The sequence below is a fragment of the Camelus ferus genome, chromosome 2, assembly GCF_009834535.1.
Source record: "Camelus ferus isolate YT-003-E chromosome 2, BCGSAC_Cfer_1.0, whole genome shotgun sequence".
NCBI lineage: Eukaryota > Metazoa > Chordata > Mammalia > Artiodactyla > Camelidae > Camelus > Camelus ferus.
The window spans coordinates 54,127,665-54,153,083 of NC_045697.1; the positions used below are offsets into that span (position 1 = coordinate 54,127,665).

The 25,419-nt window shown below is 33.4% G+C and overlaps 1 protein-coding gene across 6 annotated transcripts in view; it reads left to right on the forward strand.

The window, feature by feature from the left end:
* The window catches only part of LOC102509889 (transmembrane protease serine 11F), a 66,603-nt gene that overhangs the window by 12,833 nt on the left and 28,351 nt on the right, over nt 1-25,419 (forward strand). For 4 of the 6 annotated variants that reach the window (XM_006194029.3, XM_032459065.1, XM_032459059.1 and 1 more), the window contains exon 3: nt 22,874-23,025. In XM_006194029.3, coding sequence (XP_006194091.1) covers nt 22,874-23,025 — 152 coding nt within the window. Of the gene's footprint in view, nt 1-18,967; nt 19,535-22,873; nt 23,026-25,419 lie in introns of those variants that run through there. The other 2 variants (XM_032459070.1, XM_032459076.1) reach the window with 2 other exon arrangements.

Below are 25,419 nucleotides of genomic sequence, written 5' to 3' on the forward strand. Positions count from 1 at the left end.
CTAGTCTCTCAAAGAGTGAATAAGCTAAATATATGATGGCTTCTTAGCAGAAGTTCTTTGTCATTGATGTGGTGGAAAGAATACTAGCATGAACTTTAGATGTGTTCTAGATCCAGCTTTGTGCTTATTTGTCTGGAAAAGTCACTTACCTCTCAAGACCTCACTTTTATCCATAAACTATAGGGAGAGTTTACACTAAAATAGATGGGTAGAGTGCTATCACTATTAATGGGACTTGAAATATTTTTTGTGGATAAGCATGAAGCTATTTTTGGTTTATTGATTCATAATTTGAGTATTTTGGTAGTAAGTTCACTTTGATTTTTTTCTTTGTTGTATTAAAAAATAAATAATATCTGATATATTGTTTTACTATATCATATATAGTAAGTGTATTATATTGTGGAGCTGTTATTTTAAATATATGATTGTGTATCACACCCCATTGTGATGTAGAACATTTCTTACATGGGTCATGGTCAAAAATATTTTTAAAAACACCCCATTACATAGCCGTAAAGTCTTTTTGAATACTTAAATTCTATGATTTCAAAAAGTTAATAGCTAATTAATATGGAGAATGTTAACCTTCTGAAGGCCTTAGAGAACCACTTAAATTATCCTAGAGTGCTGATTATTTTTTCCCTAGTCCCTATATCCGGTGTGTCTACAAGTGAGACAGGGATAAGAGATGTTACTGGCAAGTAGGCTTAGAGGCAAGAGGCAAATCAACATGCCACACACTGATGGCGTAATCTGATAAATGTTTTTTAAAAAAGTATAAACAAGGTATTATGGGGGTTCCCAGTCAACCTCATAAAAGCTTCTCTGAGTATACAGTGATTGAGTTTTCTTTTTAAAATCAAGTAAGAATTAGCTGTAGGAGAAAGAAGGAGGTATTTCTGGGATGAGAGAACACAGCCCTTGTAAAAACCCAAGACTTGACATACACTCACAAATAGATGCTGGAAGTTATCAAATGAAACTGATTAGTCAGACTATGAAGGGCCTTTTATACCAGATTAAAATCTTTGAACTTTATTGAAGAGTTGAGTAAAGACTGAAATAAGAGAAAGAAATGATGACATTTGCAATTTAGAAATGTTACAGTAGAACACCAAAGCAGTGTGGTTCTACTATCTTTTTGGTACAGTTGCAGAACTAAATGAAAGGAGTGCCAAGGAGACCATCTATGGGCATGTTGTTTCTCCTGCCAATAATCAGTGTTCCTTCTCACATTAGGTGAGACCCTATAGCCTTCCTGCCATTGTGTCTTACACCTTATTTACTCCTGAAGCACAGCAATCCTATCTAAACTTGCATAATATATGGTATATACTTCCTCCTTTTGCACTTCTCTGTATGATTATTTGTTTACAATCATGTCTCCTTAGTTAAACAGAGCTGTCTGTATTCCCAGTGACAAACACATTGCTTGGCCCATTGTAGACTGTTAATAGTCTACAATGTGGTGACTTACATACATCTAAAGTCAAAGAACAGATACTAAGAATGTAGGAAAGGCCAGGAGTAAACAAAAATTTCAAATTTGCTTTTCATTATATATTTATTCAAGAAGAGCTATGAGATACTTGAGATATACTAATTCAGAAGGTAAATAAAAAGCTGAACAATAAAAAGAATTCATTCCAAGAAAACTTACGTTGTTGGTGCTAATGAGGATTTACTGTTGAAGACGGGAAAGCATCAGACACATGCTTATGGAATAGATTTTATAGTTGCATTTATTTGGTAATTCAACAAATACTTATGATTTTAGCTTATAGTGTACTAGTGGTACACTATATATACATGCTGTATGTGCATATCTGCATACACTATTTACATTATATATACATGATATGTGTTGTGCATATGTATCATGTGTAGATACATACACATACCACATGCACATAAACAAATGCACACATAGACACATATATGAATGAAACAAACATATTCTCTCCTTTTATGGTGTTCACAATCTAAAAGAGGAGACCGGATAAAGTTGAGGTAAAGGTTTTGTATTTTTTTCCAATAATTTTCTCTAATCACTTCATTTATCTTATAATTCCTGGATTTGATGATAATGCTGATGATAATAATTGCCAGCTCTTTTAAAAAATAGATTTTCAATTCATACGATAACACTCTACAGTCGACTTTTGTGTATATTTAGATAAATGAAAGCTAAATTTGTGAAGTACATTTTGAAAACAATAAATATTGAAAAAAAATTCCTATTGTGCTTAAAGAAGCCTTGTAAAGATCTAAATTGGATCTCTCAAAATTATTCAACAAATGTAGGAAGACAACACGGAAACCAATATCTTGACCAAGAAGACAAGTCTGTGTTGCATTGGGCAGTTATTTGCAGTAGTCTTTGAAAAGGATATTGTGTCATTGGAATTCTATGGGTTTGGGTTAGAGTAATGGGTAAATATTTAGGAATGAGAAAGTTTTTCATACTCTTGAATCATGTAATCATTATATGGTCTCATTATTTATTGTAAGGCATTTGAACCTTTAGCATTTCAGGAAGCTTAATATTCAAAATCCAGCTTCAAAAGCCAATTCAAAGACAAATCAGAAATGTTTGCGTTTGTTGTTTTAGATTCTGTACAATATATTTTCTTCTAATAGTGTATAAGACTAAACTCTGACTCTTAACTGATTTCCTGTAGTTGCCAGCATTTAAAATGTACTGACTTTTCTTTAAATTATTTTATAAAGTTCTTAAGACTTTATAATTAATTGTTTATTACTGCTCAGAATTGAAAACAGGGCACTTTGAGTCATTCAACAATTTGTATTATCATTGGGTGAAGAGAGCAGCCCACATTTTAGGTATTTTATACAAAATAAAAAATGAATTAATCTAAAATATAAATTAGAAAATGTACAGTAGTATGATCTACTAGTGGAAACCATATGAAATTGCCCTTTTTATAGGTTAAAAATGACTGAATACCAGAAATTTCTTATGGTTAAAATTTGTCTAATCTATTCCAGGTCTTGTTTTACTTATCCTAGAATGTAGTAAATGGAATGACTAAATGCAACTTTAAAAGCTTTTATAAACTATCACGGCAATGTTTGAAAAATCCTTCATACTACCTAAAAAATACTGGCTTAAATACTAGAATGTCAAATACTCTTGAGCCACACATCTCCACAGGTGAGATAAAATGAGCAAGTTGGCAAGAATTAAGGTCTGAAAATAGAAAAAGTAAAATCTAGTGCAAAACAGAGTGTAAGGTTTGTCTAGAACCTATGGTAAACAAAAAAGGGAAAATAGCCCAGATAATCATTTAATCTACAAAATGTGAAATAGTTGCCTTAAGTCTTGTATCTCCCCTTCTCACACCTATTGACAAATTTTTGTACTTGCTCTGCCCTGCTTCTTCTCATAATCAACTAAACTTGAATAGGCAGAAGGACCTAAAGTGAATGAGGCCTTTGTATAATATGGCAGTGTCAAATCATAAGAGAAGCTATACAAAGTAAGAACTGACAGTTGCATCTTTGTTAAATGTTTTTAAAAATAGATTTAACAATCAAGTCAGTTATGTTACTCCCATACTGAACTCACTGGTACTTTCACACATACTTTCACACTGAACTCATGATTTCAGCCATATGTATAGACCTGAATAAGTTGTAGGGGCCTGTTAAGGATTGAGCTTGAAATATTAGCATAGATACCACCTTGAAAGGTATCTTAGCTCTCCTGTCTACTAAGTCAGTGAGGCATTATGACCCTACTACCTCTTTTCCCTTTTATCATTCATCCTTCCATAGTCATCTTTCTTCTTGGTGGTTACTACCCTCTGTTTATACCTTTATTTCTAATCTCAAACTTCAGTTGCTTTAGGTGGTACTGTTCACCATTTCTGTTATTGGTAAGGTAGAGGAAAGATCAATTCATTTTTTCTTTACTTATGTATCATATCACTTTTAAGAACATATTAACTCATGGGATAAAATGCTTGAGACAAGTACCTTCACCTTTTCACATTTTCAGTTAAGTTAACTCAAGAAATATGTCCTAAATTTTTTTTTCTCTTTGAAGGAAAGCAGACTTAGATCCCTTGCCTTTTATGACTAATCTTTTTGGGGGCAACTGCTTCTTGCTTAGGACTGTTCCTATGTTCTTTACCCTTTGGCCCAATAAGAACAGCAAAAATTAAGTGAGTATTTAATATTTCTTTTAAGTTGGTAAAACCATTCATTTCTCTTTGTTTGAATTTATTTAGCTGGTCAACTGCCATCTCCTTCTCACTGACAACAGCTTTTAAAAGAATATTAAATATTCCTCATAACTGCTCTATGTCAATATGGAAGATATGACTTATTAGCCAAGAGCTTACTCATTCACAAATTTATGGACTTCAGATTTTTTAATAGTGTTATGTATATCTATTTGTGTTGTGGGGATCTCTTTGTCTTGACTCTCTCAGGACCCTCCATTAGTTGGAAATTTGGATGGCTGATGTAGAGCTGCAGTTTATTATCAAGGGACATAGTAAGGCCAGCTGTTAGTATATTCTTACCTTACTCGAATAAGCTGAGTCAGGTACTACTGCTGATATTTGTAAGCCAGAGTTCAGATTTAAGCATCAATCTACATTCCCTCAAATTTAAAAAAAAAAAGTTTAATTCTTCCCAATTTTTTAAGTGGATTAGTAATCAAGAGTACTAATGTGCATATCTCTAAACTAATGAGGATAAAAGTTACTCTATACAACATTGTCTTTCTGGAAGTGATCTAATAAATTTTAAATGAGATTAACTTTCATTCAACAGGCTATGTACTAAGATTTGTTCTAGATGCTTGAAACCGGATTATCTACTTTAATTACATGTTTTCCATTCATTAGAATAAGTGAAATAAACATTATTTAAAATGGATTCTCCATATTAGAATTGTATTTTCTTTGATTCATGTTGCATTTGCTAATGCTAATGTTACATTTATAATGCATAACTGCTTAATTACATAGGAGAAACTACATGGAAACTAGATTTCAAATGCTGCAGATATACTTAATGAAATATGACTATTATTATGCATATAGCTATGCAATAAGCTTTTTTTCCCTGGATATAATTCCTTTTCAGAGTTTTCTCTATAGTCAGATATAATATTATAATAAGTTAATTAATGAATTTTTATGCAAATATAGAAGCAAATCTATTTATGAAAATAAAAGTAGGATCTATCAGCATATGAAATTCAACAACAGAACTCTGATCATTCTTACAAAGACAAAATTTGGTACTTACATTGTTTAAGTTATACACACAGTTTGTCAGTTTTCTTTAAAAGCTCAGAAGATAAAATTTAATCATTCTTTGTAATTTCATAGCTATGAAGTATATCTTTTTAAACTTCTGGGTATTATATGAATTTTCTATGGCAAATAATTATCAATTAACCACTTAATATATTCCTAGAACTTAAAAAAATTAAAAATAGCTACTTGAAAAAATTATATCTAATGAAATAGCATTTGGGTTGTATATTTTTAGGTCATTTGTCAATGATAAGGCAGCTCAGCATTTGAGGGGAAAATTCCAAGAATGAGAAGCTCTAAAATGTCTTCGTATGCAACACTCTAACCTACCCATTACCTCTTTCACAGATGACCTTTCAGAAATGTGACAGAAAGATTCTGGGGCATGTTAATTTTGTTTATTTAACATGTAGATTATATTGTAGATGAGAACACTGTTGATCTTCCTTATCTAGGACATTTATATCTTAATCACAGCTCCTCCCTCTGAACTGGATTGCAAAATACCACTGAAATACAGACCTTTACACCAGTCAATCAAACAGAAAGCTAAGTAAAGAACACTGGCTGCTCACTATTTATAATAGACAAGACATGGAAACAACCTAAATGTCCATCAACAGATGACTGGATAAAGAAGATGTGATATATAGATAGATAGATAGATAGATAGATAGATAGATAGATAGATAAGATATTATACTTATATATAATGGGAAATTACTCAGCTATAAAAAAGAATGAAATAATGCCACTTGCAGCAACATGGATGGACCTGGAGATTATCATAGAGTGAAGTAAGTCAAACAGAGAAAGATAGATATCATATGGTATCACATACGTGGAATCTAAAAAAAAAAAAGAAACACATTCTATTTACAAACCAAAAACAGACTCATGGACATAGAAAACAAACTATGGTTACCAAAGGGGAAAGGATGAGGAGAGAGAAATTAAGAGCTTGGGGATTAAGATACACATTACTATATATAAAATAGATAAACAACAAGGACCTACTGTATAGCACAGAGAACTGTATTCCGTTTCTTGTGATAACATATAATGAAAGAGAATCTGAAAAGAAAATATAAATATGTATCTGTATGTATAACTGAATCACTTTGCTTTATATCTGAAACTAACATTGTAAATCAACTACACTTCAATAAAAAATTTTTAAAAAAAGAACACTGGTTGCTTATTGACTTGACCTTCCCTGATTCCCTACTCTACTGTTTTCATTTAAAATTTTTATTGAAGTATATACTTGGTTGACAATATTATATTAGTTTCTGATGTACAGCATAGTGATTCAGTATTTTTACAAATTATATCTCATTAAAAGTTATTACAAGATAATGGCTATAATTTTCATGGCTGTTAATGCTATTATATATAGTACAGGCATATCTCATTTTATTTCACTTCATTATATTGTGTTTGGCAGATACCGTTTTACAAATTGAAGCTTTGTGGCAATCTTGATTCTAGCAAGTCTATTGGTGCCATGTTCCAACAGCATTTGCTCACTTCATGTCTCACTGTCACATTGCTAGTACCCACAATATTTCAAACTTTTCATTATTATTATATGTGTCATGGTGGTTTGTGATCAGTGACCTTGGATGTTACTATTGTAATTGTTCTGAGGCACCATGAACTGTGCCCATGTAAGACAGAGAGCTTGGCTGATAAATGCTTTGTGTGTTCTGACTGCTCCATTGACTGGCTGTTTCCCCTTCTCTCTCCTTTTCCTCAGGCTTCCCTATTCCCTGAAACACAACAATATTGAAATTAGGCCAGTTAGTAACCCTACAATAGCTTCTAAGTATTCAAGTAAAGGGAAGAGTTGCATGTCTCTCATTTTAAATAAAAAGCTAGAAATAATGAAGCTTAGTGAGGAAGGCATGTCGAAAGCTGAGACATGCTGAAAGCTAGGCCTCTTACACCAGCTAGCCAAGTTGTGAATGTAAAGGAACAGTTCTTGGAGGAAACTTAAAGTGCTATTCCAGTGAACACACAAACGATAAGAAAGCAAAACAGCCTTATCGCTGATACAAAGAAAGCTTTACTGGTCTGGATAGAAGATCAAACCAGCCACAACATTCCCTTAGGCCAAAGTCTAATCCAGGACAAGGCCCTAACTCTCTTTAATTCTATGAAGGCTGGAGAGAGGTGAGGAAGCTACAGAAGAAAAGTTTGAAGCTAGCAGATGTTGACTTATGAGGTTTAAGAAAAGAATCTGTCTCTAGAACATAAAGGTGCAGAGTGAAGCAGCAAGTGCTGATGTAGAAGCTGTAGCAGATTACCTAGAGGCTCTAAAATAATTCATGAAGGTGACTACACTAAACCACAGATTTTCAATATAGATGCAATTGCCTTATATTGGAACAAGATGCCATCTAGAACTTTCATAGCTAGAGAGAAGTCAATTCCTGACTTCAAAGATTCGGAGGACAGACTGAGTCTCTTTTTAGGGACTAATGCAGCTGGTGACTCTAAATTGAAGCCAATGCTCATTAACCATTCCAAAAATTCTAGAGCCCTTAAGAATCATGCTATATCTTCTCTGTCTGTGCTCTATAAATGAAAGAACAAAGCCGGGGTAACAGCATATCTGTTTACAATATGGTTTACTGAATATTTTAAGCCCACTGTTGAGATCTACTGCTCAGAAAAAAGATCCCTTTCAAAATATTACTGCTCATTGACAAGGCATCAGTCATTCAAGAGCACTGATGAGTAAAATTTATTATTATTAACACATTTTATTTTATTATCATTTATTAACACAGTATCCATTCTTCAGCTCATGGATCAAGGAGTAATTTCAACTTTCAAGCCTTATTATTTAAGAAATCCATTTTGTAAGGCTATCACTGCCATAGATAGTGATTCCTCTGATAACAAAGTAAATTAAAAACCTTCTGGAAAGGATTCACCATTCTAGATACTATTAAGAATATTTGTGATTCATGAAAAGAGGTCATAATACCAACATTAATGGGAGCTTTGAAGAACTGATTCCAAACCACATGGATCACTTTGAGGGGTTCAAGACCTCACTGGAGGAAGGAACTGCAGATGCGGTGGAAACAGCAAAGAGAACTAGAATCATAAGTGGATCCTGAAGATGTGATTGAATTGCGGCAATCTCAGGATAAAACTTTAACAGACGAAGAGTTCCTTTTTATGGAGGGGTAAAGAAAGTGGTTTCTTGACATGGAAACTACACCTGTTGAAGATGCCATGAAGATTGTTGAAATGACAACAAAGGACTTACAATGTTACACAAACAGGTGATAGAGCAAAGGCAGGGTTTGAGAGGACTGACTCCAGCTTTGAAAGATCTACTGTGAGTAAAATGCTATCAAACCACATTGCATACTACAGAGAAATCATTTGTCAAAGAAAGAGTCAGTGTGACAAACTTCATTGTTGTCTTATTTTAAGACATGGCCTCAGCCACCCCAGCCTTCAGCAACCACTACCCTGATCAGTCAGCAGTCATCAATACCAAGGCAAAATGATGTGTCAGCAAAAAGATTACAACTCACTGAAGGTTAATATGATGGTTAGCATTTTTTAGCAATAAAATATTTTTCAATTAAGATATGTTATTTTTTTCGTCACAATACTATTGCATACTTAATAGACTACAGTATAGTGTCAACATAGCTTTCATATGCACTGAGAAACCAAAAAAGTTGTGTGACTTTACTGCGATATTTGCTTTATTGCAGTCATCTGGAACTGAACCTGTAATATCTCCAAGGTATAACTGTACTGTTTATAATTTCAATATTCATTTGTTCAATGCTAATATATGGAAATGCACGTTGATTTTCATATGTAATGTGCTATCCTGTGGCCTCTGTAAGTTTACATCATAGTACCTTTCAGATTGATAGAGATTTTCTATATAATATGTTAATAAAGGCAGTTTATTCCTTTTCATTCTATATGTTCTTAATTTCTTTTTCTTGCTTTACTGAACTGTTTAGGACTTCCAGTATGAATGGAAGTGATGATAGCAGACATCTTTGCTTTGATCCAAATCTTAGGAGAAAGCATTCAGGTCAATACTCAAATGTGTGTGTGCTTTGTTAAATATGTAATTTCTAGGTACACAGACTTCTTTTAAATATCAAAAGTTGCTACAACATCTGATCATTACATTGCCATGACTCTGTTTTTAATAATGAAATGGAAGTGTTTCTGAAACAGACTGAAGTGACATTACCCCTTTAATAATTATTCTAAGTCTATAGAATAGGTTTTGAAAGAATGAGTTTTCAATATGTTCAATGTTATTTCAAACTAATAATTTACTGTATCAGAAATTTTACTAAAATGCTCATCAATGCAATAGTTTTATTACCAGTCTTATTTACCCTTTACACTAGATTTTTAAAAATTTAAATGCAAATGAATGGTGACCAAAGCTATGTTGGAAAGGTCTCCCTGTGAAGGAGCCTTTCATGTGTTGTGACTACCACTCATTGGGATTATTCCAGTGCCAACTAAAGGTTGTGATGTAGGTACTCTATGAACTGCTTCCAGTTAAATTTTTAGAGTTAAAATATATGTCTGTGTAAATTTAGTAGGGCAGTTATTTCCCTTGGATGCTGATTCACTGTGTTCAACGACAAAAACAATGAGTTTTAAGTCAATGAGACAGAATGTCTTACCTTAAGAAATTCATACTATGCAGCTACGTGTCTCTTGTTTAGCTGTATGAATATTTGAAAAATAATTGCAAACAACTTAACGTATCTTTGACACAAATTTGCTGTTCAACCTGATAAACAGGTTTATGTTATAAAATACTGGAAGAGCAATAAATGATTCTTTATAGGAAGCAACTGTTAAGTTAAATGTTAAGTTCACTTATTCATCAAATAGTTAATTGATGTCTATCATTGTCTGGTATCAATATATTTTAATGGAGGATATGGAAATTAAGCAAATATATATCATAATTTTGGTAATGATTAAATGCAACAAAGACTAATGAAAAAGAATAAAAGGATAGAAAGTGAGATGGGCTATTTTAATATAATCAGAGAGTCCTTAAAGTGAGACCTGTAAATATCTGGGGAGGACTATTTCAAGCAAATAAGCAAAAGAAGAACTCTTCAATGCAAAAATGTAGACAAAGTTTTTTAATTATCAGAGTAGAATATTGCCAGGCCAACATAACTGAGAAATAAGATAGCTTGAATTATGTAATTTTTGAAAATGTAATTATACATATACATAATATCTAGAACTAGGCCACCAAGATAGCTCTCATGCATGTAAATTTAACGTAGTGGTAAGGATGGGACTAAATTATTTCTTAACTGTTTAAGAAAACAAACTTCTTAATTTAAAAAAAAGTTTATTCAAAGTAAAACTTCAGCAAGATTAGAAGAATTTGACTGAGACTTTCTGAGTTGGTTTTTATACAAATCAACATGCTTATGCAACTGCAAACCTTTATTCCATTATGGTCTAATTCCTGGGATTATCTGTTATTCCTATTGGCATTTGTAAATTCGCAGCAAACAGTATTTCATAAAATATTGACCGGTGCAACCCCAGTTTATTATCTAGAAGCAGTCATCTAGGTTAATTTTCTTTAAAGTATAAGAATATAGCTGTATAATATTTAACTTAGTGCATAGTATTAAAAATATAAATATTCTGAAATTTTATTTTCTATAGAGCAAACTTTGTAAAGGGAAGATTTATTAATGTACTTAGCACATATTTATGAACTCAGTGAGTGATATAAAGAAGAATGTCACAGTATCTGCTCTTAGAAAATCATAACCTAGGAGAGGATGCAGGTAATTAAATAAAGTAGAATGTAGTATATACATACCTACTCAAAAATGTTTATTGAACAACTATTGTATACGGCACTGTGCTAGACACAGGAGCTACAACAATGAACAAGATAGGTACTATTCATGCCTTACAAGATTTTCAGCCTAGCAGGGTGAAAAAGACATTAAAATCGATACAAATAATATTTGATTGTTTATTATTAACTTAAAGTTGGAGAAGTATAGGACACTATGGAAACAAACGTGCAGTAGGGAGAGCACAACGTGTAATAGAGAACTATTAACCCTGAAGACGTTTGGAAGTATGAAAATAGGGATCACTTTTAGCTAGAGATTCAGAAAACTTCCATGGAAACAAAATAGTTGAGTTGGATCTTGAAGGGTGGATAGGATTTGGGTGTGGCGAAGAGGTAGGAAAGAGTATCACTGATGGAGGCCACAGCTTGAGCAGAGTCATTAAAGTGTGGGAGCATGTTCAAGGGATCAAAGTTAGTCCAGTAGGCAAACTACTGGGAACTTTAATGAAAATAGCCATCAACTGGCTGAAAAGGTAGGTTTAGACCTATGAGTGAATGTCTAGCCTTGATTCAGTGGACAGCAGGCAGCTGAAGACATTTAAGCAAAAGAAACACCATCAGAAAAGGGCTTTCCAAAATATTTCTGTTCACTGGTGTTAGATTGCTGGGGAGAAAAAGTGAAAACAAGGAGACTAGCTAAGACTCCACTGTGATAGTTCAGTTAGGACACACTGAAGTAGGACTTAACCCAAATCTTTGGGTTTATTTTTGGGTTAATTATCAAAGGACAAGATATGTAGGACACAGAAATGATTTGAGATTTAGAATCACAGTCCTAAATTTAAATTCTTGTCCCAATTCTTGTCAATCTTACCTTGCCCAAATTAATCTAAGTCTTAGTTAATTTTAATAATATGACAAAATTGTTGGATGAATTTGAGATAAAATGTATCAACTGTTCAGCACCATGATTGACGAGGAGAGGTTCCAAAGTGGAAATCACACAAATATGCTTCCCCGATGATGGCATTTGTGGTACCATTGAATAAATTACAGTTTCAAGTTGATAAATAATAATTATAATACCTTCCTTTCATTGACTGCTTATTATCTGTCAGGCACTATGCTCAGCACTTAATTTATATTTTCTCATAATACAGTCCAGAATATTAGAGTCATTAATGTCAGTAAAGCCCCTATTTTTTTAGATATGGAACTGAAAGTTATCAAAAAGTCTTAAAGCTAACAATAAATAGTAGAACCTACTGCCATGGGCAAGTTTTAGGCAATCTATTTCATGGCCTCGTAATATAGCAAGCAAGAATGTCTGAGTGGTTATAATAGTCATAAAAATTTTATAAAGAGAAAGTGTTTATTCAGAGAGTCAATGTAAGAGAAAGAATAATTTCAGAAATACTGAACTGAGATGAGTGAAAATTGTGATGGCAGATGTGTAAGCTTCAGCTGTAAGAAGCAGACTAGGCAAACAAGGTAAAATGAGGAGAAGAGCTGGGTTCTGGGGTTATGGTGCTGGGGTTCAATTATGTCAGCGTCATGCTTAATACAATACAGAATTTATATAGAAACCACCTCTAACTGGTGAGCTTCAACCTTAATAAGGCATAAAAGAAAAATGGGATCAAAATGCACAGCGCCTTGATTATTCTGAGGGGGCTTAATACCATGTCTTTGACAAATGACTGAAGAGTTGTTAGTCTTCATTCCCATCGTTGGACTTCTACTAGAACCATTTTATTTTCAAGGCAAGAAAGTCAGATAAGAGTGGAAAATATATTCTATTGAAGTGAGAACCAGAATAAAATGGCTACAGAGAAAAAGAGGAAAGACAATTGAATTCAGTTATTCCTGGGAAAACAATGGATTTTTATAAAGATCAGTTAGTGGCATTTTAATAACAGCAAAAACCTTTATAGTACTTATGGCATTTTACATACATTATCTCACTTTATTTTCATAAGAAACCTATGAATTAGATACAATTATATCCATTTCGCTGATTAAAAAAATTAAAGCACAGAGAAGTTACACATCATGCCTAAAGTCACACAGCTGTTAAGCATTACAGTGGGAATTTAAAAGGGATCAGCTGGACTCCTTAGGGTGCTTTTAATCACTATGGGATTATACTTCATCTCAACTCAAAACAAACTTTATGTCTTTCGACTGACCATAGAGCAGACCATAATAAAAGATAGTTCATTGCTGGTGATTTAATTCCACTGTGTCTCATATTCAAGGCAAAACACTGGGGAGGAAGTTTCTGAGTCTGTGGATATTGCTGAGGTTCAAAAAGGTTCCTTTGTGTACTCAAAATTTCATTTACAGTGAATGAATATTGTGTTAGTTTTCTGTTGCTGCTTCTCTACATTAACATGTGTGTGTCACTGTGTTTGTGTGTGTTTTAAGGAAGGCTGTTAACCTCAGGTAACCTGTGTCATTAAAGAAGTACTACTAAGCATCAGCATTCCCAGAAATGAATGCTTTTTGGCAAGAAGTAGAGAGGACTGTGCCCAGACAGAATATCTAATTTGTATCTATGCTGCAAGTTGAGTACAAGTGTGTTAAGACATGTGTAAAGTATAAAAAGAATTCCCCTTAGGGCTGCTGTCCTGAGAACACCTGATTAGCACATAAATATTGATGCTGTACATGGAGGAGTATAACTTAAGCTGGTTATTCACATTTCTTTGGTATCAAGAATAGTCATGTATTTAAATTCTCATCTTGATGGCATCAGCTATATAAATGGATTCACGTCATCAAGTTCAAATTAATTGTACAGCGTTTCCTGGTAACATTTTATAACGTTAAGGACAAACATAGAAATATGCCTAAAGAGAAGTCATAGAAGAGTGATTATAAAGATTTCAATAATATTGGTCACACTTTATTAAAAATGTTTATACAGTCTTCACAAAATAACTTATTTTGTACTTAAACCCTTGGCCAACTCATCCTCCTTTCCTTTGTGTTGCTGAGTCAAATTAATATACAACTTTATTTAACATAAACTCTTGGGTCTCTTTCTAATTTTGAGTTGGTTGATTTGAAAACAAGGCCAAAGCCTTCAATTCTGAATGTAAAAAGCATACTTAGAAAATTCTCAGGGAGCTGCGCTTTCATCATTTATATTCATCTGTTAAATGATTCCTATTAATATTTCTCAATTGTTGAAAGATGTTTGGGACATTTTTTCTCAATATGTCCCTAATTGTTTCCCCAAGGCAGTGAGGGGATTTGGCTCACTGGTGAAAAGAATTGGATATGTTTACCTGATTTTAATTCATGTAACAGCAGGGACCTAGGTTTGTTGATCAGTGAATACCAGTGCCTATAACAGTGCTGGGCACGCTCTAGGTTTTCAACCAGAACTTGTTGAATGAATTACATGTGACAGAAGGATTAGATCCATTTTGTGTGATCCTAAGGAAATATAACTCGCGTAATGGATATAAAGTTTAGGAATGCATTCTTTAAAACCACCATCAGGTTATTCAAAGGTGAAAGGAGTTTCCTTGGGAAGTTAGGAAGGAAGGATTTCAAGGATAGGCTGGCCAACATTATAGTAGTGATACGATAAAGGAGATTATAGCACTGGTGATTTAAGTGGGTTAATTATAACATGTTTAACTATGAATTTTGAGATTCTATTTGGCTTCCCGGATAAAACCAAGAAAGGAGTCTTCAAATTCCTACTCTCAGATGTATAAATACACTTGTGTCTACAACAGTCTCAGAGAAAGGAGATCCCTCTAAGACTATTTCTTTAGATCCCAGACTTTCCTAGTTCTTCTAAGTCCTGGTACAGCAGGGAATAAATGGCTCATGTTTATATCTGCTACATGTCTACTGGTTCCTTTCTTATAGGATTTTCCTATGTTGAACAGACTTTATAGAGGTGACACTTGAAAAGTGATAAGGCCCTCCTGGGTGTATAGCAGGTAAAGGCTGGTGAATCAAATGTGAGATGAGAAGGTGCTGTATGGGAGATCAGGATGCCAAGGGCTCCATCAAGGTCACGCTAAAGAATTTGTGTGTCGCTTGGATCTATGAATGATTCCAGCCTTCACTTTGTGCATATCTCTGCTTAGATGTCACCTTTGCAAAAAGGTCTCCCCTGATCTCTAATCTCAACCCACCTCCATTCATTCTCTATCCTCTTACCTGACACTTTACATTTATGTATAGATTTATTTCTTGCTGTCTTCCCCTCAGGAGATGTGAAGGCAGAGAACATATTCTCAGTCCTGCTATATCCCTACTATATAAAATAGTGTCTGAAATAAGTAGGTGCTCAATGAACATACATTGAATCAACGAATAAAATCAGGTGTCTTATTAACAGTATGTTTGATAATCATAGTAATCAGAAAGTCTTCTTGAGGCAGAAAATGTGATCGTTCTAATGCAACTTTTGTAGTCAACCAGAAAATAAATGATCTTGAAATGTCTGCCATATTTTTTAAGGATATGGGGAAACCATAGAAATGTTACTCATATTTGCAAGAATTAAATTAAATTACTAAATATTGTTGTTTGTGGAGCTGCTTTCAGAGGCAGAGCTGACCTTGCTGATGTCATAGCATGGGAGGAGGTTGCTTCTGGGTGCTTACATGATAGCGATCATTATTTTGAAGGTCAGCTATAAAGGGGTAAAGATCTTATGCCAGATCTAGAACTCAAAGGTCTTAAAAGATGTTTAAGGAATTTTTGGAAAACACATGAGATTTTTGTCACTGATATCCTGAAATGTTTTACATACTTCCATATTATATTGTACTAGATAAATAAGAATTAACAAGACTAACATCCTGCCTCCCCCCACCCCCACCCCACCTATAGAGCTATTACACATTCTAGTAAAGGAACAGGATGCTGTGCAATTTCTGCCCACACTCTGCAGCTTTGCCTTCTCCAGTGCCTGCCAAACCAGTCATATCTGGCTGATAGGGAAGCAAATTTTGATGACTAACTCATGCTTGAAATTCCCCGATTTTTCCACCACTTCATCAGTTCCTTGTGCTTCTGCAGTCACTTATTTATCATGGCATTTACAGAATATGACCATGTGTGTCTTTTCGACAAAACTAAGGACAATTTCTTGCCAGAGTCTTTTGATTTGTTTATCTTTGAAATTCTTATGAAGTCCAGAGCAGATTTTGCCTTGTCATGAATATACCAGTGTCACTACTTAGGTAGCTGGATCATTTAAGTGCTGCAACAATACAATCAGTTCTTCTTCTTCTTTTTTTTTTTTACTACCTATCATTTTGCCAATGTTTCTGACCCATGTTTTCTAGTATTGCCAACAGTCTTCCCATAGGAAGAAATCTCCCAAAGTATTGCATTGTTATAAGCCTAAGTAAATTAAACTGTTTAAACCATTAAAATGGCTTCCCAGATATTCTTAAACTCTTTTTACTTCTTCTCACCTTTTATCTGAAATAATGTGAATTATTTCTTTTGTCAATTTCATTAATTTTTCCTTGAAGTGGTAGTGGAAAATGCTACTAATCAGGGAGTTTTCTTTCACTTCCGAATAAATTCTATGGTCATATTTCTGTTTTAAAAGGTGCTTTCATGATAATGAGAAATTGTTCTGCTTGTAAGCAAGGAGTACAAGGGGCAGGATGTATTTAACCAGTATCCCATGCTGGAGAACTCCCTTTATTCTTCAAGGGCTGGCTCAGCTGTCATATTATCTGAGAACTCCTTCCTGTACCCATTTCTGTTCCTTTCTCAAACAACTTTTAGTGTTCAATCCTGTATGTTTTCTTATCACAATACTTGGTAAGTTTATGATTTTCCTATGACACTAAATGATTTTATTATTTTATTCCTTTCTACTGTACCATAAACCCTTTGAATATAAAGTCTATATTGTTGTGATTTTGTTTTTAAATTTTTTTATCCCCAGTGTTTGGAATATATTAGGCACATAATAAAGGTTCTTAAAAAGAACTGAAATAACTGTAACAAAAGGACATGTAACAATCCTGCCAACCAGATCATGCCTCATGTGCCTTTGGATATATTCCAAGTTCAGTACTAGAGACCTTTACCTGAAAACACTTGACATATTTTACATGAATAAACCAAGTCTAATTATTAATATGTAGTTTGGGAGCCTTTACTATGAACTCATAGTCACGAAGTAAGACTTTGGGAGAGAAAAGTACTGGAAAAACTTATAACCTATTTGGAGTTCAGAGAAAGTAGACAATATTCGAGTTTAAAAGGCTTAGAACAAGCTTTTCCTCTAAATCCACAAATAAAATACTATAGTTTACATATCTTAAATGTCTCTATTATTACAAACTAAATGTGAAATATAAATGTATGTATTTTCCCTGGAAAGTCGTGTATTACAAGTAGCTCAGAGAAGATGTGAAGCAGTCAGTCGACACTAAACCAACAAATAATTACTCAGTAATAGCATAGATGTTTTCTGGTGATACAACCTTAGAAAATCATACACACACTGATTGTATTATTAAATCTAGAAATGGGAAAAGTGATGCCAGCACTTATATTTCAGTAAAGAGCTGGTTCATATCCCCATTTTTTAGCTGAATAAATTAAACCATGGGATTAAATTTTTTAAAGGGCAGAGTACTTTGCCAAACCACATGCTATAAAGTATCTCAAATTAGTGGCTTAGGTCATATCAAGAAAAAAAAGACAGGTACAAAAGCAATCCTAAATATAAATGTTAAATGTAACCCTTTTGTCATCTGACAAATCTTTACCATCCAGAGAACACCTGGCAGTGATGTTAGTGATTAATGAAGTTTTACTCTAGCCTGGGGATATCTCTCTCATCGTGAGTGTCCTCTTGCGACTTGCACAATCCACCTGAACCTTGTATGCTTACAAATATTTCAATTTAACTCTTTAAAAGGAAACAAATGGATTAACTTTGAAAAATTCTGAAATAATAACTTAGGCACTAATAGGCTATCTTACACATCTTCATTATCATGACTTATTTGTAACTCATTGTTCTTTAATCTGGTCAAAATTACTATGACTTTTCCATGTAACTTCATATTTCATTGGATTTTGAACAACTTTTATTCCATGGATTCTCACATTAAATCAAGAATCTAAAAGATTTACCTACGTTGAGACTTGAGGGGCTAGAATATGTCTTAATTATATAACAATTGTCCCAATGTGCCTGACATAAAAGACACGCCGTTTAATGTAATATATAATGAAGGTGGCCTACTTCTGCACAGTGCTACTTGAATAACTCGTTAGAAAATCAATTAATTTTGTCATAAAAGCCTCCATTTTGAGAAAAGTTCTATAAAGGAAACTATGGAAAAGCAGGTCTGTTTCAATTGCTTAAATAAACTTCTTAAAAGTTCAAGACTGAACTAGCTATAAGCTCTCTCTAATAAGCAACTGTCATACATCCAATCATCAGCTATCTCTGATACACTAATTATACAGCTTGTTACAACTGGTGATTGGGAAGGGGCAAGCTTTCTCACCAGTTTATTTAGGCATGATTATAGTGATTATCACCCAAGAGCTGCCTCTAAAACAGGATATAACTCTTGGGCTTAATTGCTAATCTACACAGGTGGCATTTTGGGGGGTGGTTGGCAGTCACAGAGGTTATATTTGCTCTCTTGATCAAAACATTTGTGAGACTGTCTAGAAAGAAAGGTGTAAGACAGAGTTTTTTTTTTCTACATGTTATCTTTTAGCTCTCTGATAATGTAGCTTGTCTACTATATCTAGCTGAGTTAAGTCATAAGAATGAAATAGCAGCATAGGCTAAGACAGGAAAATATAAACAGGGGTTACCTCTGCAGTAATATAAAAGGAATTTCTTCTGCTAAAGAAACTGAAATGTTTCTTTTATTAACAATATTTAAAGCCAGGAAATGTTCATTGGTTTATAATTGCTTCTCCATAATAATTTTAATGGCCAAGTTGATAAGATTAATGGCCAATAATTCCAACTCCAAGTTATTTTCTAATGCAGGCACTTCGCACACTTTCTATCCACCAGAAACAGACTTGCAACAATTCTACACGTGGAAGATCTCCTCGTAGTCACGTCTCAGCATAAATACTATCTTCCCAAAGAGGTCTCCCTTACTCCCTCTTTCAAGTAGTTTCCCTCTCCCCGCCCCGTCTATATACTCTTATTTTCAGTCACAGTCATCTTATTCATATTCTTCTTAGCTATTATCACAACTTTAAGGCTCTCTATGCTTACTAGTTTTATCTTTCTCTCCTTCTAGACTACAAACACTACAACAGCAAGGATCATATATTTTCATTTTATTCACTGTGTATTCAATAATTATTAGTGCCTAAAATATGGTTGGTGTTTATAAAATAATTGGTAAGTATTGATAATAATACTTTTATTTTAGAATTTTTTAGCTTTTGTATGCAAATTATTTTTCTAGATGTAGAATCTAAGAGTGTAATTCTTTCATTCATCATTCATTCATTCATTCAAAGAGCAACAATATTTATGTCAGTAATCATGCTAGTTATGGTTAGATACAGAGCAGTAGAATAATCTTATTTTTCTCAAAGAAGCTTATGGCTTCTGACAATTTCTATTCATATAGTTATTCAGAAATTATGAAATAGCTCATACATAACTTAAAGTCTTCACAACCTCTTTGAAAGTTGGGGGGGGATATTATCACCCTAATTTAATCAGCAAGGGATTCTTAAAATCAGATACATCAAGATAAAAAGGTTAATATATGACCAAAGACTTGAACTTTGGATTTCTGATGCTGAATTTCATGCTTTTTCTAATAATGTTTACATGGGTACTTCATTTGTGTAACCACTCTAGTTTTATTTTTATTCAAATTACTGAAAGACTTTAGTTCCTTTATTTTGTTCATTTTAATGGACTTTTTTTAAAGAACAAGTTTACGCTTAATTCTCTCTTTTAAACAGATGCAATACTAGTTAGCATAAAAGGCTTTTATCAAAAGTTCCATTTATCATTAGACTCATATTCAGATTAAATGAATAAATAATTATAATGTACAAATCAGAAGAAACATATAGAAATATATAAAGGGATTTTAAGTGTGATCAAATTAAAATAATCTTTTTTCAAAGTCTGAATCAATTGTACATTAAAAAGATATTTCTAATCTATCATAGCCAAGTTCTCAAAGTTCATTGCACACTTAACACTGCTTTGAATGTGTTTTATCTATTATGCTCATCACAGACATTTCACAACAGCCTAACTAACAAATTACTTTAAATTTTCTGAGTACTTTGTTAGGTTTTTATGACCTTTTTTCCCATCTAAGGGAAACATCACTTCCTTTGCAGTTAGCTGGTACCTGCATATTGTTCCCTACAACTCTACTTCAAGATACAGAAATGAGTTTTTGGCAAAACTTATTTCAACTTTGACATGAGATAAAGTCAATATTACAGTTATATCAGACTGAGAGTAGCAGATTACCAGACAAAACTCATTTTAAAATTAAATATGGCTATGATTTTTAAAAATCTCCTTTACCATGATACAGTGTTATCATGATGTAATATAACATCCTTCCCATAAATGTGAGAGAATTTGATTTTTGTCATTTCTTGCTTATTGAAGGGCTCAGGATACTGAAACCAAACTGACGAAACTTAGGGGGAAAGGAAGTGAATTAAAAAGAAAAAACCTACAGCAACGAAAATATCCATACACTAAATAATCAAGACTACTTAATGCCTGGATTTTGGAAATGGAGACTTCAGTTGTGAATTAGGAGGAGGGCATTGTACATGGGAATATAAGTAACTTTTTTTTGTTTTTTTCTGGGTTGTGTGGTACCAACTTGAATAGCTACTTTTATTAGAGTCATGCAAACAGGTGTTAGTGACACAATTAAAATAAAATGAGTCAACGGGAAGATATAAAAAATGGATACTTTCCACTTGGCTCAGACCAAGTGTGAAGACAGCACACTGCTCATTATTAACAACTTTGACGTCTATGTTGGAAACATTTTCTCTTCATTTAATTTTCAGCATCTTAACTGGAGACACATTACATGAACATGGAAACAAAGGAGCCATTAATCTTTTCCTTGTCTCACAGCTAAGCCGGGAACAAAGCTCCAGGACTAGAGCTAAATCATCTCCTCCTCTCCACCCCACTGCCTCAGCCTTAGTTCAGGCCCTCACCCTGTCTCTCCTGGACCTTCAAAATTACTTCTAAACTGGTCTTCCTAGCTGCACTCTTGCTCTAATTCTCATTCACACCTCTGTGATTGTTCTAAATTCTAGCCTAATTAAAACTTTCATTGGTTGCCCACCCCCTGCAGAGTCAATTTCAAGCTCTTTCCTTTGAGTTATAAGACTCCTCATAAGCTTGTCCAGCCCACCAGCCTTACCATATCCTCTTTCTAGCATAGCAATACTGTGAAAGACTTGCAATCATGGATATACTTTGGGAGACCATAAATTCTTTGAGGGCAAAAGCCGCATTTTACGTGTATATTTTCCCCAGTATTAATTATTAGGGATAAATGCTGTTTCACACTTTTAGATTTTTTGAGGTTTTTTGTTTGTTTGTTTGCACATGCTATTTTTCTGTTCTTTTCTCCTTTTTTATACCTGGAGAACTTCTCTCACTCAAAGTTTTAATTGTGTTGTTTTCTTGATAAAATTCCTGACACAGCCTTCCAAGAGGTTAATTGTTTTCTCTTCTTGTACAAAGTTCTATTTTGGCACATTTCACACTATATTAATTACTTGTTTCTGTGTCTGTATCCCCTTTTAAAGTGTGAGTGTCCTGGAGGCAAAGAGTGTATTTTAGAATCTTTATACCTCTTTGGCTCTAGGATAGTTTCTGAAGCATTATCATAATATGGTAGATACTATGCTCAAGATTATCTCATTTAATGAGTAAAATTTAAATAAATATTTGCTAGATAAAATTAAAACGTAAAAACTTTTACAAAAATATCTCATTTGCAAATATTAAATATTGAATCCTATTTGGGGATTCAGAAAACGAAGTAAATAAATACCAGCTCTCAGATTGGAGGAAGATAATTTAAATGGTTTAAGATATTTTACGTGGGGAGGTAGTACATGAGTTGGGACAGGTAAGTGTCACATGGAAAAGCATCCAGTCATGGGGACTGGAGTCTTATCAAGTACAATTCACAATTTGTGGTTTCACTGGGAGGTGCTAATAAAAATGTGAGGAATCAGTTCAGGACTTTAAGATTAATGTTGCTACTTTAAGAACAAGCCATTAAGAAATTTTTAAGGTCTTTAAAAAATTATACATATTAAAATCTTCTACATTTAATCAAGTAAAACTGATGAATTATATAACTTTATTGCTAAAAAGTCCCTTATTAAAATACGAAAATGTTATTTATAAATTACCTTTTTATTAAGTGAGTCTTTATACCTCACCACTCAAAATTCACATTGCCTATATGTCAGACAAAATGTAGCAGGAAGATATCCTCACTTGAATGTCAACATCAGGAGAGTTTTAACTAAAACTTACACTGTGATTAAGGTGTTGGGGGAAGGTATACACATTAAAACCTTGTGTTCTTTAAAAATCTAAGTATCTTATTATTAATTAACAGTAAAAACTATTCTCATAGAGGAAAAGAGCAAGTGAACACAGAGTAGAACCATACTGAAATTTGTCTTAATGTTTTTCTTTCCATTATCACAGACCAGTTGAATTTTCAGAAGCTGATTACCCACAAGTTGAATATCAAAGAAAACAACAATTTTGGGACCCAATAAGGCTAGCTCTTTACACTGTGGCAATTGTAGCAATCATAGGAATCGCAACTGGCATTGTTACTCATTTTGTTGTTGAGGGTAAGTATCCAGGTCACATTTCTATTGCCTGAGTGCTCCATGACTTAACATCGTAAAAATCTCTGTTGTATAAAAAATGTTATTTGCATGCTATTAGCATTCTAATGACTAACTCTTTATTGATGTTAAATTTTAGTTTGCTCATATATTGAGCCCTGTGGTGCTTATTTCCAGCCACTGAATCTTGCAATATGCACTATTATATAGATAGACACATGTAAAAGAGATGTATATTTAAAAAGAGAAAGAATGAAAAGATTATCTTTAGAATAAAGATGTCATTGTTGAGTTTAATATACTTTTTTAAAAATCAATATATTAATAAATTTCCCCAAGAAAAGCTGATATGAGAAAAGTTATCTTAAAAGAAATCTTTAAAGGGCTAAAGATTAAACATTATTTTTGAAGGAAAAAGAGATTGTTTCATGACTGGGGGGAGAAGAGAAAACTCAGAATTAATTCAGCATTATGTGCAAAAATGGATAGTCAGGACCACAGTTCAACCAAATGACAACCAACCAAGGTCAGTTACCTTTGTCATTGGTATGTGTATTTATAATCACATGTGACTGAGACTTTTCTTAGAATTTTATAGAATCCCATGACTCAACAGTAAAACCATACTTGAAAGACTTCCCAGGAAAAAATGAAATATTGTCCAACATGCTCAGTTTACCTTGCTATCCACTTTACCGGGGGATTGATGATACCTATTTCTTAGACTCTCGTGAAATAAAAGGATAAACCACATTAACCCCTGCAGGTGTATCTTTCTTGTTAATATTTTCTTTGGGTTAAAAGGTAGTGAAGTAGTTTTGTGTTTAAAATCCCTTTATCTTCAATACTGCGTGTGTTCAAAAAAGAAAAAAGTAAACTGATATTAAAAATAATGGTTTAAAAATATTTTTAAAATATCATAGAGGTTGTGTTAGGCTGAATAACGTTCCCACACTCCCAAGACATGTGCCTGCATCTTTGTAACCTATGAGTTTTCCCTTATATGTCAAAAGGGACTTTCCAGGCGTGATTACATTAAAGATTTCGAAGAGAGATCTTTCTGGATTTTCCAGGTAGGCCCTAAATGTAATCCCAGTGTCTATAAAAGAGAGGCAAAAAGGTCAAAGGAAGAAGACTACATAGTGACAAGAAGCAAGCAAACAATGTGATGCCTCAGCATAGGCTAAGGATGAGGACAGCCTCTAGAAGCCAAAAAAGGCCAGGAAAAATATTCTCCCCTTAGATCCTTCAGAAAAAACAGGTCTTGATTTTAGCCCTATAAAACTCATTTCAGACTTTTAACCTTCAGAACTGTGAGAGAATAAATTTGTGTTGTTTTAATGCACTGAATTGGTGGTGATTGGTTATAGCAACAAAAGGAAACTAATACAGAGGTTAACAATCAAGAACTTAATAAATTGATCACATGGACTTTTCATGAAGCTCATTGAGATTAGCCTGAAAAGGATGGCAATTTAGTAAAACAAAAGAGAAGATAGTCTCTCTCAGATGATAAACAAGTAGAAGAGGTAAGACAGAAGCAACTAAGATGACACACATTTCAGAAAAGTAATGTACTTTTTTTATAGCATAAAGAAATAAAGTCAGCAAACAAAACAGAACAAAAAAACACACATGGTAGTAACTAGAATAACACCAAGAAGAAGAAAATTTATTTTTAAAATACTAATATTAAAGAACAGAAATAAATGGATCTGAAAAGGAGGAAGTTAAAAAGAATGAAATATGTGAAATAACCAAAACAGAAGTAAGGATTTTAGCAAACTTAAGGGTAAAATTTACATCTCCAGGATTGAAGTGTGTTTGATGAAGTTATTTTTATCCTAAGGATTTCAATAATTATAAGTGACCAGTTTTTACTTTATTATAAACCTGACTAGTTATCTCCCCTAGCTCCTGTTGGTGAAGTGCTCCTAACCCACTTTTGGTTTGGTGCTGCCAGATCTGAATCTATGTATGCTCAAATAAAGTCTTGAAAATCCAAACATGCCTCAGTTTACCTTTTAACATCAACAAATCGTTTGTGGTTGAGGGCATTATAGTTAGGATAAACCTAAGAAATTATTTAACATGACCAGGCCAACTTTAGGTCATTGAATGGCTAAGGATAGATGTAGAAATAAAGAGTCCTCCAAAGTAACTGAGGAGTGACCAGGAGGAAGGAAGAAAATTATAAAATGGCTTCATAAAACTAAAGACTAGATTTCAAGGAACATGATTAAGACCACAAAGAAATCAAGATGATTTAAAAAAAAAAAAAAGCAAAGCAAAGGTGGCTATTAGTTATGACAACCGTTGTTGTTGACAATGGCAGCTTCAGTAGTGTGTTAGGAGTAAATTACAGAGACTTGAGAACTGAATGGGCAAAAAGAAAGT